The 12,694-nt window shown below is 44.5% G+C and overlaps 1 protein-coding gene across 2 annotated transcripts in view; it reads left to right on the forward strand.

Moving 5' to 3' along the window:
• The window catches only part of FANCC (FA complementation group C), a 451,540-nt gene that overhangs the window by 415,931 nt on the left and 22,915 nt on the right, over positions 1-12,694 (forward strand). For both annotated transcript variants that reach the window (XM_063913751.1, XM_063913750.1), the window contains exon 12: positions 2,301-2,376. In XM_063913751.1, coding sequence (XP_063769821.1) covers positions 2,301-2,376 — 76 coding nt within the window. The remainder of the gene's footprint in view (positions 1-2,300; positions 2,377-12,694) is intronic.

Here is a 12,694-nt window from a genome sequence, read left to right on the forward strand (position 1 = left end):
ATGTAGACACACTTTGTTTAATGCACAAAGTTATAAAAAATATTGGCTAAAATTACCTTCAGGCTGTGTGTATAAGGTGTATATGAAACATAAATGCATTCTGTGCTTAGATTTAGGTCCCATCACCATGATATCTCATTATGGTATGCAATTATTCCAAAATACGGAAAAATCCCATATCCAAAATACCTCTGGTCCCAAGCATTTTGGATAAGGGATACTCAACCTGTAGTGGTCATCTGCCGACCAAGTATTTGATAATGAATCAAGTACATTTCAATTGGATCTTTGCACTTGTTTTGAGGCTTCTCATAAAACAATATTGGGGACAGAGTTGACCCTAGGCATAGGGTGGCACCTGGCAGAGGGATACCACATACGCTGAACATCTAATTAGCAATTTTAAATGGGCAGACTGATAGGACATTTATTAAGTGTGGGCAGCAGCTATGGATCCAATATGTGATGCAGGACGCTCTGTACAGTATTTTCTATTTGAGTACTAAGTAGAACGAACAGCTTGTAACGTACTCTGCTCTAAAGGCTACAGCAGCAATTGTTAACTTTATAAGTATAATGGGCAGAGATAAAAGCTCCTCCCTAAGTTCATGGATGCCAAAACACTGTGCTTAGCATCTATGTACAGTATTTTCTATCTAGCCAGAATCCCCGCACCCCGTGAAAGCTGGGCGGACAATTGGAGGTGTCACATAAACTAGTGGCCGATCTGTTCCGAAAGCCAAGAGTCTCCTCTTTTGTATGGTACTGGTCTCACGTCTCTGGGATACCCAGAATCGGAGATATGGGGGCGCAAAGTCGACCCATTTTCCCATAGACTATAATGGGCCCGTTAATTCAGACCCACCATGGGTTCCGACGCTTGCTATTAGCCTTGTGGGGGTCATAGAAACTTGGGGTCGGTATCTTTTGTTAGCTAATCGTCTCCCCTTCCATACCAACTCAGTTCTGAGCCGATTGGACTCCCAGAACTGGAGATATTAAGCTTTAAGCCCATTTTTATTTCATTTAATTTAATAGCTCACATAAACCTATCGTCAATGGACCATTGCTTTAACACGTTCGTTTGCGTATGTGTACACTATTTTTATTTATTGATTTATTGGTTTCTTTTTTTGGGTCCCGACAGAGAATGAATATTTCCGACAGCGTCTCTGAACTCACCACCTCCCCCCTCACCATTCCCCCTCCCCTGAGAGACTGGTCTTTTCAGACAAAGACACTTCACTGCTTGGCCATGACGCCTGGTGATAGAGACACACGCTCATTTGTAAATGTAAGCAGTGATCCCTTCCCATGGGTTTTGCTGTATTGGCTACCAGACTTGGACGCTCACATACAGTACTGTATGCCTTACGTCAATGAACCATTACTTTAACACGTTCATTTGTGTCTCTATACACTATTCTTATTTATTAATTAGTCTACGGGACTTTGGACGCTCACATAACCCGTCAATGGACCATTGCTTTAACACATTCGCTTGCGTCTGTGTTCACAGTAATTTTATTGATTGATTTATTGGTCTTTTTTTTAAATTGACTCTCTGTCTGGCCATTGGTCTGTGTTTACACTATACAGTAACATTACAGTCATCACTGACCATTTGCCAGAGCTTGTAGATCAATCCACCGCTATTCGTTCTACAGTACTGGATTAGTGGAGCATTAGCCACCCAGTGGTGAAGATGTGTATTGTATGCTGCGTATGTAGTCATGCCTCAACGCACCTGTCCGTGAAACAGCTGAACAACCTGAGCTATCACTTAGGCGTGACTAATCCTCCGTTTAGGCAGAGAAACAGAAACGAGGGAGGCTTCATCTGTAGGCACAGATTTCTGACTTGTAGGAGCATCATAATTTATTTATTACCTGTTACTTATGTATCACTCACATATTCATTCACATCAGTCCCTGCCCAAAGTGGAGCTTTCAATTCATATTCCCTACCAACGTATACACACATACACACTAGGGTTAATTTTTTTTTATGGTCATACCAAATAAACTTATAGCATATTTTTGGATTGTGGGTAGAAGCCAAACTACATGCAGGAAACCCACACAAACACAGGGAGAATGTACAAACTCCACGCAGAAAGGGCCTTGATAAGAATTGAACCCAAGATCTTAGTTCTGTAAGGCAGTAGTTCTATCTACTATGTCATTCATGCTGCCCATTTTACGCAATGACAGAAATAAAATGAAAGTTAGTTTTTTTCACAAACAAAATATTTTGAATTAATCTTTTATAAAAGATCAAATGTACTTTTTTACCCCCAGGATTAACATCTGATGCCTGCATTCAACATCTGCATTCTATTGTAAAAATGCTCAGAAGTATGGACAATATACAAAGGTATGACAGATTATTTTAAGGGGTGTGGATCATAGGGTCAACCACACTTAGGTCGACAGTGTCTAGGTCGACCACTATTGGTCGACGGTAACTAAGTCGACACCTAAAATAGGTCGACACAGGCATTAGGTTGACACGACAAATGGTCGACACAACAAAAGGTCAACCTAAGGATTTTTAAAAAAATAATTTGGTATCATTTTCTTCGTAGAGTGACCGGTAACCCCAATTAGTGCACCATGTCCTCTCACATGGCCCGCTCTACTCGCCATGCTTCCGGCAAGGTTACCATTCCCATTTGTAGTCCACGTGGATTGTAAAGTATGAAAAAGTTCAACAAAATGTAGAAAATTGTAAAATAACTCATGTCGACCTAGAAACCATGTTGACCTTAGTGTGGTCGACCTAGAGATCGGATACCTATTTTAAGAGGCAAACTAACTTGTAATAGCTGTAACCTTCAACTATGAGGCACGTGAGCTGATAAGTCACATGTTGTGACACTGGGAAACCTTCAGCACATGACCTGCTTGGGTACCATTGTAGAGGAGAGGTTTGATAAACTCTGACATATACAGATCATCATTTATTGTTTAAGTGGACATACTGACCTGTGTTTTTACATCTGTCTATGGAATGTTACTCTGTGCTGCAATCGCTGGAAGGTGAACAACAAGACTCTTGGAGAAGGCCAAAAAAAAAAAGAGACAGCAGACTAATGGGCCCTACACACTGGCCATTTTCCGCCGAAGAGCCCGACAGCCGATAGGGGCGACGCGGTGGGGGGAGGGGTAACAGGGGGGAGTGAAGCCCTGCATGCTAATATGGACGAGATTGTCCATATTGGCATGCATGTATAAACGAGCCGACACCAACGATGAACAAGCGCAGGGCCACACATCGTTCATCATTGGTGCCTACACACTGAAAGATATGAACAATATCGCATTCATTAATGAACGAGATCGTTCATATCTTTCAGTGTTATTGCATAGTGTTTAGGGCTTATAACAAATGTGGTCTATTTTCACAGTGTAATAAAAGTACTGCTCAGATTTATCGCACTCATTTTCCAATTGCAGTAAACTGGAATGACTGAATTAATTGCTGTCAAAAGAATGCATTCAATATTTCAGTCCAGATTATTATCATTGTAGAATAAGCAGAGAAAACAAGACCAAAACATTATTACACTGCAGGCATGGGTCATGTTGGGAGGTCTTAGACTGAACCATGACTGCTGTGGGTATGGTATACAAGATTGGCAATCATAATTATGACATTGACTGTGTCAGCATGAAAATATTGAACTGTGAAAGTTGACAGCTGTCATGAATGTAATCAATGGTAATTAAGGTTAAAGTAAGACAACATTGCCGACTTTCGCACATGCGTAATCAACGGTGTAAATAATGACATTGCTGTCTAATGGCCCCCATACATCTGCGGCCCCATTTCCCCAATCCGCGATCCGTCGGGTAATCGTGGAAATTAATGTTAAAAATCCATGATTTGCCAGTACCGACTGTTTGTGGCTGGATTGGGGATTTTGGATTTTTAAACGTGATTAATATTCTATATTCCCAGATTCGGCCATTGCAGGATCGACAAATAATGACAATATGTTGCCATATGGAATATGGGAGCCATAACCCTAATCATAATTAGCTATGCGTACAGTCGTGATATCAATGCTTATCTTATTCAGTTTAAATATTTATATTTACTCATATTAACAGTTTAGTGTTTATTTCATTACCGTAATAAATATAAACACAGTCATCATTTGAGTAGTTTTTAAGTAAGCATTTTTCTGACTGTCAGAAAATAATGATTTATCCTATTAGCATGATGTAACCGTGTGTGTAATAGCAATATATTTTAAGATATAATGTTTCCATCTATCTATTTTATTGTCACGGAGCAAAAATACTACGTCAGAATGAATACACTTTAAGAATCCAAAACAGGACGCAGATCCACAGTTTGTCAGTAAGAAAAATAATGCATAGGTTTATAACGCAGCAGGCAGGAAGTGATTATATTTTGGAAGATGAGTGAGTTGTACTTTCTCATGCAAGGATGTGCCTGTGAGATGTGCCACCTTGTTTGGTAGGTACAGGTTGAGTCAGTCTCCCATATCCAAAATGTTTGGGACCAGAAGTATTTTAGATATCATATTTTTCAGTGATTTGGAATATTTGCATACCATAATGAGGTATTCTGGAGAAGAGACCCAAGTGTAAACACGAAATGTATTTATGTTTTATATACATCTTCTACGTGAAGCCTATAGGTCATTTTATACAATATTTGTAATAATTTTGTGGACAAAATTAAACAAAGTTTGTCGACATTGAACCATCAAAAAGCAGAGGTGTCACTATCTTGAGCTCCAAAAAAAAGGTGGCCATCCTGCATACTGTAGGTGACTACAAGAGCACAGAACGCTTACAGAGGTTCAAAATAATCCTATAGTGTCAACTTAGAAACACATCTATTCACAAGTCTACAACACATAAAACATTGAACAAGAATGGTTTTAATGGAAGGATACCATGGAAGAAACCACTGCTGTCCAGAAAAAAACATGTTGCTGCATGTGCGAAGTTCGCTAAAGACCATCTGGATGCAGGCCCGGATTTCCCACATGGCAAACTAGGCCCCGGCAGGGCTCCACAAAATCTGACCCGTTTATTATCCATCACAAAGGCTGGATTGTAGTTAAATATTTTACAGATGCCCAGTAACAGTGCTCAGACCACTATTTATTAGCACTAATACTGGCATTGAGCTCTGTTACTGTGCCTCTGCAAAACATTCCCAGAGGAGCACTACACGACCACCGTGTGACATCAACTACTGTATCTGCATTGCATTGGGCGGCTGCCGCCAGCCCCAGCACAGCAGCAGCACCATGGGCTGATTGGGCCACCAGGGAATATGGACCATTCCCCGCTGAGCTGGCATCCAAGCCCAGAGCACCCCACAGTGAGATAACAGAGCTTGATGTCGTCAGGTAAATAAACTCTCTCCTCACAACTGCCAACAATAAATCCTATAGTATATTTTTTTTAAGTGGGGGTGAGTTGGTATCTTGCCTAAGGCCCCATGAGGTCTAAATCAGGCTCTGTCTGGTTGTACCACAGCACTACTACCAATATGGGCTGAGGACAGATGAGTGAAAGTTGAGTTGTTTGGAACAAACACATTATCATTATTATTATTATTATTATAAGACTGTTCAGAATCAAGGCACAGCACACCAGCATCACAACCTTATACCAACTGTAGGGAGCAGCATGGCTTGGGGCTGCTTTGCAGTCTCTGGGCCTGGATGTTTTGCTCTTATTGATGAAACATGAATTCCAAAGTTTATCAAAACATTCTGAAGAAGAATGTAAGGCTAGCTGTCTGCCTGTTGAAGCTCAAACGAAGTTGGGTAATACAACAAGACAACAGTCCAAAACACAGAAATAAATCAAACACTGAATGGCTTCAGCAGAATATACTTTGCCTTCTTGAGTGGCCCAGTCATCTTTATGTCAAACCTGATTGAGATTCTGTGGCATGAACTGAAGTGATTCACACCAGACGTCCCAAGAATATTGCTGAAATTAAAACAGGAGGTAATGGCCCAAAATAACTCCCGTCCATTGTGCAAGTCTGATCCGCAGCTACAGGAAACACTTGGTTGACATTATTGCTGACAACGGAGGGTTCACATACTTTTTCCCCACCGTATATGTACACTAGGGACAAATTTTATTAGAATCCAATACACCTGCCAGTATGTTTTTGGATTGTGAAAGAAAACAAGAGCACCTTGTGGAAACACACATGGTGAGCATACAGACTTCACACAGGGTTAGGTTCTGATCACAATCAAAGATCAGACACTATCACTGTGAAGCATCAATTTTATCCACTGTGCCCCCATTACAATATAATAACAACCAGCAGACAAAGTATCCTAAATAGTCATCATGAACACACATACAGGGGGACAAGGACATCTGCCTAATAGTATACATTATTCCAAACTACAAGTGAAACCTGCATTGTCAAAAATACAAATTTAATAAAGAGAGTTATGGACTGGCAGCTGGGGAGTTTGACTAGAGTAGGATACTTGTCAACACAGGTGTCCTAAGGGGAGCTCAGGGGGACAGAAAACTCCTGTGGAGCAGAAGGGCAGAGTAATAGGGAACATTTGCAGATACTATTTCATGAGGGTCCATAGGGTAATGCTCTTACATGCAGTCTAACCTTCACCTACGTAGCAGACCCATTATGTCAGGAATTGGTGTACTTACCGAGAACATTATAGGTTGGGTGGAAAATAATATCCTGAAACATCTAAGCAAGAACATACCCAAGTATATACAAGACACTTTGTAATAAACTTGCTGCCAACTGTGGAGCTGAAATCCTGATATTCTAGCATTCCCTATAATGATGCAGACTTTGGGGTATATTCAGTAACTGTCGGAAGCTGCCGTCTTGTCGGAAAGACGGCAGCTTTCGACAGTTTTAGGTCGGAAGCGGTTCCAACCTATTCATTACGGCACCATTTTTTCCAACAAGTCGGGAAACCCGACTTGTTGGAATGCACGCTGATCGGCGGCTTCAGCCCCCCCGGCGCCGCTGACAGCTCCCTCTGCCGCTGCTGTCAGCGCACCCGCAGCGCTGACAGCAGCAGCAGGTCAGGAAACAGGGAACGGCCAAATCCGACAGTTGGATTTGGCCGCTCTTTTGAATAGGGGTTGTCGGGTCCATTCCGACAACTGCATGTCGGAATGGACCCGACTCTTATTGAATATACCCCTTTACCTACAATCAAATTAACAGCAGAATCAGATTAACAGCTACTCCATTTTTTTCTAACTCAGTTACTTTTTATTTTGCTGAGACATCTCCTAGCAGTAGTAAGTGTAGTGATGGGAGTGTGATTTGTACATTATAATCTGCCTCCAAATGAAAAAATTGGAGGCAAAGGACTAATCATCCTGTACTGCTAACTCAAGGCATAACAAAGGTATTTCTCTGACGTCCTAGTGGATGCTGGGGACTCCGTAAGGACCATGGGGATATAGCGGCTCCGCAGGAGACAGGGCACAATAATAAAAGCTTTAGGATCAGGTGGTGTGCACTGGCTCCTCCCCCTATGACCCTCCTCCAAGCCTCAGTTAGATTTTTGTGCCCGGCCGAGAAGGGTGCAATCTAGGTGGCTCTCCTGAGCTGCTTAGAATAAAAGTTTAAGTTAGGTTTTTTTCTTTCAGTGAGACCTGCTGGCAACAGGCTCACTGCTACGAGGGACTTAGGGGAGAGAAGTAAACTCACCTGCGTGCAGGATGGATTTGCTTCTTAGGCTACTGGACACCATTAGCTCCAGAGGGAGTCGGAACACAGGTCTCACCCTGGGGTTCGTCCCGGAGCCGTGCCGCCGACCCCCCTTGCAGATGCCGAAGTTGAAGAGGTCCAGAGGTCCAGAAACAGGCGGCAGAAGACTTTCAGTCTTCATAAGGTAGCGCACAGCACTGCAGCTGTGCGCCATTGTTGTCAGCACACTTCACCAACAGTCACCAACTGTCACTGAGGGTGCAGGGCGCTGGGGGGGGCGCCCTGGGCAGCAATGTATAATACCTTTTTATGGCTAAAATACATCACATATAGCCCTTGAGGCTATATGGATGTATTTAACCCCTGCCAGATCTCACAAACTCCGGGAGAAGAGCCCGCCAAAAAGGGGGCGGGGCCTATTCTCCTCAGCACACGGCGCCATTTTCCTGCTCAGCTCTGCTGTGAGGAAGGCTCCCAGGCTCTCCCCTGCACTGCACTACAGAAACAGGGTTAAAACAGAGAGGGGGGGCACTTATTTGGCGATATGATTACATATATAAAAATGCTATAAGGGAAAACACTTGTATAAGGGGTTGTCCCTGTATAATTATAGCGTTTTTGGTGTGTGCTGGCAAACTCTCCCTCTGTCTCCCCAAAGGGCTAGTGGGGTCCTGTCCTCTATCAGAGCATTCCCTGTGTGTGTGCTGTGTGTCGGTACGTGTGTGTCGACATGTAGGAGGACGATGTTGGTGAGGAGGCGGAGCAAATTGCCTGTATTGGTGATGTCACTCTCTAGGGAGTCGACACTGGAATGGATGGCTTATTTAGGAATTACGTGATAATGTCAACACGCTGCAAGGTCGGTTGACGACATGAGACGGCCGGCAAACAAATTAGTACCTGTCCAGGCGTCTCAGACACCGTCAGGGGCTTGTAAAAACGCCCATTTACCTCAGTCGGTTGACACAGACACGGACACTGACTCCAGTGTCGACGGTGAATAAACAAACGTATTTTCCTTTAGGGCCACACGTTTCATGTTAAGGGCAATGAAGGAGGTGTTACATATTTCTGATACTACAAGTACCACAAATAAGGGTATTATGTAGGGTGTGAATAAACTACTTGTAGTTTTTCCTGAATCAGATAAATTAAATGAAGTGTGTGATGATACGTGGGTTTCCTCCGATAGAAAATTATTGGCGGTATACCCTTTCCCGCCAGAAGTTAGGGCGAGTTGGGAAACACACCTTAGGGTGGATAAGGCGCTCACACGCTTATAAAAACAAGGGGCGTTACCGTCTCCAGATACGGCAGCCCTCAAGGAGCCAGCTGATAGGAAGCTGAAAAATATCCTAAAAGTATATACACACATACTGGTGTTATACTACGACCAGCAATCGCCTCAGCCTGGATGTGCAGCGCTGAGGGGGCTTGGTCGGATTTCCTGACTGAAAATATTGATACCCTTGACAGGGACAAGATTTTATTGACTATAGATGCATTTCTATATATGCGAGATGCGCAGAGGGATATTTGCATTCTGGCATCAAGAGTAAATGTGATGTCCATATCTGCCAGACGAAGACACGACAGTGGTCAGGTGATGCAGATTCCAGACGGCACATGGAAGTATTGCCGTATAAAGGGGCGGTCCATCGGACCTGGTGGCCATGGCAACAGCTGAAAAATCCACCTCTTGTTACCCCAAGTCACATCTCAGCAGAAAAGGACACAGTCTTTTCAGTCTCAGTCCTTTCGTCCCCATAAGGGCAGGCGGGCAAAAGGGCCAGTCATATCTGCCCAGGGGTAGAGGAAAGGGAAGAAGACTGCAGCAGGCAGCCCATTCCCAGGAACAGAAGCCCTCCACAGCTTCTGCCAAGTCCGCAGCATGACGCTGGGGCAGTACAAGCGGACTCGGGTGCGGTAGGGGGTCATCTCAAGAGTTTCAGCACGCAGGGGGCTCACTCACAAGTGGACTCCTGGATCCTACACGTAGTATCCCAGGTGTACATTGGAAATTCGAGACGTCTCCCCCTCACAAGTTCCTGAAGTCTGCTTTACCAACGTCTCCCTCCGACAGGGAGGCAGTATTGGGAACAATTCACAGGCTGTATTCCCAGCAGGTGATAATCAAAGTACCCCTTCTACAACAAGGGAAGGGGTATTATTCCACACTATATTGTGGTACTGAAGCCAGACGGCTCGGTGAGATCTGAAATATTTGAACACTTACATACAAGCGTTCAAATCAAGATGGAGTCACTCAGAGTAGTGATAGCGAACCAGGAAGAAGGGGACGATATGGTGTCACTGGATATCAGGGACGCTTACCTACATGTCCAAATTTGCCTTCTCACCAAGGGTACCTCAGGTTCGTGGTACAGAACTGTCACTATCAGTTCAGACGCTGCCGTTTGGATTGTCCACGGCACCCCGGGTCTTTACCAAGGTAATGGCCGAAATGATGATTCTTCTTAAAAGAAATATGGACGCTTTCCTGATAAAGGCAAGGTCCAGAGAACAGTTGGAGGTCGGAGTAGCACTATCTTAAGTAGTTCTACGACAGCATGAGTGGATTCTAAATATTCCAAAATCGCAGTTTTTTCCGACGACACGTCTACTGTTCCTAGGGATGATTCTGGACACAGTCCAGAAAAGGATGTTTTCTCCCGGAGAAGAAAGCCAGGGAGTTATCCGAGCTAGTCAGGAACCTCCTAAAACCAGGAAAAGTATCAGTGCATCATTGCACAAGGATCCTGTGAAAAATGGTGGTTTCTTACAAAGCGATCCCATTCGGTAGATTTCACGCAAGAACCTTTCCGTGGGATCTGCTGGAAAAATGGTCCGGATCGCATCTTCAGATGCATCAGCGGATAACCCTGTCTCCAAGGACAAGGGTGTTTCTTCTGCGGTGGCTGCAGAGTGCTCATCTATGAAAGGGCCGCAGATTCGGCATTCAGGACTGGGTCCTGGTGACCACGGATGCCAGCCTGAGAGGCTGGGGAGCAGTCACACAAGGAAAAAAAATTTCCAGAGAGTGTGATCAAGTCTGGAGACTTCTCTCCACATAAATATACTGGAGCTAAGGGCAATTTACAATGCTCTAAGCTTAGCAAGACCTCTGCTTCAAGGTCAGCCGGTATTGATCCAGTGGGACAACATCACGGCAGTCGCCCACGTAAACAGGGCGGCACAAGAAGCAGGAGGGAAATGGCAGAAACTACAAGGATTCTTCGCTGGGCGAAAAATCATGTGATAACACTCTCAGCAGTGTTCATTCCGGGAGTGGAAAACTGGGAAGCAGACTTCCTCAGCAGGCATGACCTCTACCCGGGAGAGTGGGGACTTCATCGGGAAGTCTTCCACATGATTGTAAACCGTTGGGAAAAACCAAAGGTGGACATGATGGCGTCCCGCCTGAACAAAAAACTAGACAGATATTGCGCCAGGTCAAGGGACCCTCAGGCAATAGCGGTGGACGCTCTGGTAACACTGTGGGTGTACCAGTCAGAGTATGTGTTCCCTCCTATGCCTCTCATACCAAAAGTACTGAGAATCATAAGAGGGAGATGAGTAAGAACGATACTCGTGGTTCCGGATTGGCCAAGAAGGACTTGGTACCCGAAACTTCAATAGATGTTCACGGAAGACCCGTGGCTTCTACCTTTAAGAAAGGACCTGCTCCAGCAGGGGCCTTGTCTGTTCCAAGACTTACCGCGGCCGCGTTTGACGGCATGGCGGTTGAACGCCGGATCCTGAAAGGGCATTCCAGATGAAGTCATCCCTACCCTGGTCGAAGACAGGAAGGATGTAACCGCAAAACATTTTCACCGCATTTGGTGAAGATATGTTGCGTGGTGTAAGGCCAAGAAGGCCCCTACAGAGGAATTCCAACTGGGTCGTTTCCTACATTTCCTGAAAACAGGACTGTCTATGGGCCTAAAATTAGGGTCCATTAAGGTTCAAATTTCGGCCCTGTCGAATTTCTTCCAGAAAGAACTGGCTTTAGTGCCTGACGTTCAGATGTTTGTAAAAGGGGTACTGCATATACAGCCTCATTTTGTGCCCCAGTGGCACCTTGGGATCTCAATGTTGTTTTGAGTTTCCTAAAGTCACATTGGTTTGAACCACTCACCACTGTGGACTTAAAATATCTCACATGGAAGGTGACGATGCTATTAGCCCTGGCTTCAGCCAGGCGTGTGTCAGAATTGGCGGCTTTATCATATATAAAGCCCTTACTTAATTTTTCATTCTGACAGGGCAGAATTGAGGACTCGTCCTCAATTTCTCCTTAAGGTGTTTTCTGTTTTTCACATGAACCAACCTATTGTGGTACCTGCGGGTACTAGGGACTTGGAGGACTCCAAGTTACTTGACGTTGTCAGGGCCCTGAAAAATATGTTTCCAGGACGGCTGGAGTCAGAAAATCTGACTCGCTGTTTAGCCTGTATGCACCCAACAAGATGGGTGCTCCTGCTTCTAAGCAGACGATTGCTCGCTGGATTTGTAATACAATTCAGTTTACACATTCTGTGGCAGGCCTGCCACAGCCAAAATCTGTAAAAGCCCATTCCAAAAGGAAGGGGGCTCATCTTGGGCGACTGCCCGAGGGGTCTCGGCTTTACAACTTTGCCGAGCAGTTACTTGGTCAGGGGCAAACACGTTTGCTAAATTCTACAAATTTGATACCCTGGCTGAGGAGGACATGGAGTCTCTCATTCGGTGCTGCAGGGTCATCCGCACTCTCCCGCCCGTTTGGGAGCTTTGGTATAATCCCCATGGTCCTTACGGAGTCCCCAGCATCCACTAGGACGTCAGAGAAAATAAGATTTTACTTACCGATAAATCTATTTCTCGTAGTCCGTAGTGGATGCTGGGCGCCCATCCCAAGTGCGGATTGTCTGCAATACTTGTACATAGTTATTGTTACAAAAATCGGGTTATTCTTGTTGTGAGCCATCTTGTCAGA

Source organism: Pseudophryne corroboree, chromosome 1 (assembly GCF_028390025.1).
Source record: "Pseudophryne corroboree isolate aPseCor3 chromosome 1, aPseCor3.hap2, whole genome shotgun sequence".
NCBI lineage: Eukaryota > Metazoa > Chordata > Amphibia > Anura > Myobatrachidae > Pseudophryne > Pseudophryne corroboree.